Source organism: Penaeus monodon, chromosome 27 (assembly GCF_015228065.2).
Source record: "Penaeus monodon isolate SGIC_2016 chromosome 27, NSTDA_Pmon_1, whole genome shotgun sequence".
NCBI classification, from domain to species: domain Eukaryota; kingdom Metazoa; phylum Arthropoda; class Malacostraca; order Decapoda; family Penaeidae; genus Penaeus; species Penaeus monodon.
The window spans coordinates 26132739-26133236 of NC_051412.1; the positions used below are offsets into that span (position 1 = coordinate 26132739).

General features: G+C 33.5%; 1 protein-coding gene across 4 annotated transcripts in view; it reads right to left on the reverse strand.

The window, feature by feature from the left end:
• Positions 1-61: 61 nt before the first annotated feature.
• LOC119590728 (Meckel syndrome type 1 protein-like) overlaps positions 62-498 on the reverse strand; it is a 7937-nt gene continuing 7500 nt past the window's right edge. For all 4 annotated transcript variants that reach the window (XM_037939419.1, XM_037939415.1, XM_037939417.1 and 1 more), the window contains one exon: positions 62-421. In XM_037939419.1, coding sequence (XP_037795347.1) covers positions 303-421 — 119 coding nt within the window. In that variant the 3' untranslated portion in view covers positions 62-302. The remainder of the gene's footprint in view (positions 422-498) is intronic.

Sequence of the window (498 nt, forward strand, 5' to 3'; positions counted from 1 at the left end):
TTAGAGTTTCAGGTTTCCATATGATTCCTTGCTATGAAAACATGGATAAATAAGAGACCAATTTTAATCCAGTCTCTCCTTTAATCCTCTGATGCCAAAAAGTCCTCAACACAAGAATTTATGTTCAATCTGGGTTATAGATCAACTATGTTCATTCACATACAGTATGAGAAAACCTGGAGAGATTTTTTGCAAACACATATCTAATATACAGATAAATAAATAAATCTAACACTGCATTACAGTGAACTAGAACTAGGTACTACATATAGGAACATTTCATTCAAACATACCGACATTCATTAAACGCCTTGTTTTGCTGCTCTAAGCTTTTGTCGAGATTTATTAAAGGCATCTAAAACAGCTCGAGTTGATAACTGCCAAATGGGAGCATTCCAAGGCACAGTTGAATTCCATGATTCTGGGAAAAAGGAGGTAAAAGTTTTTTTTTTAATGCATTCTTTATAGATCATGTGGTTTTTAATCAAGTCTGAGTAG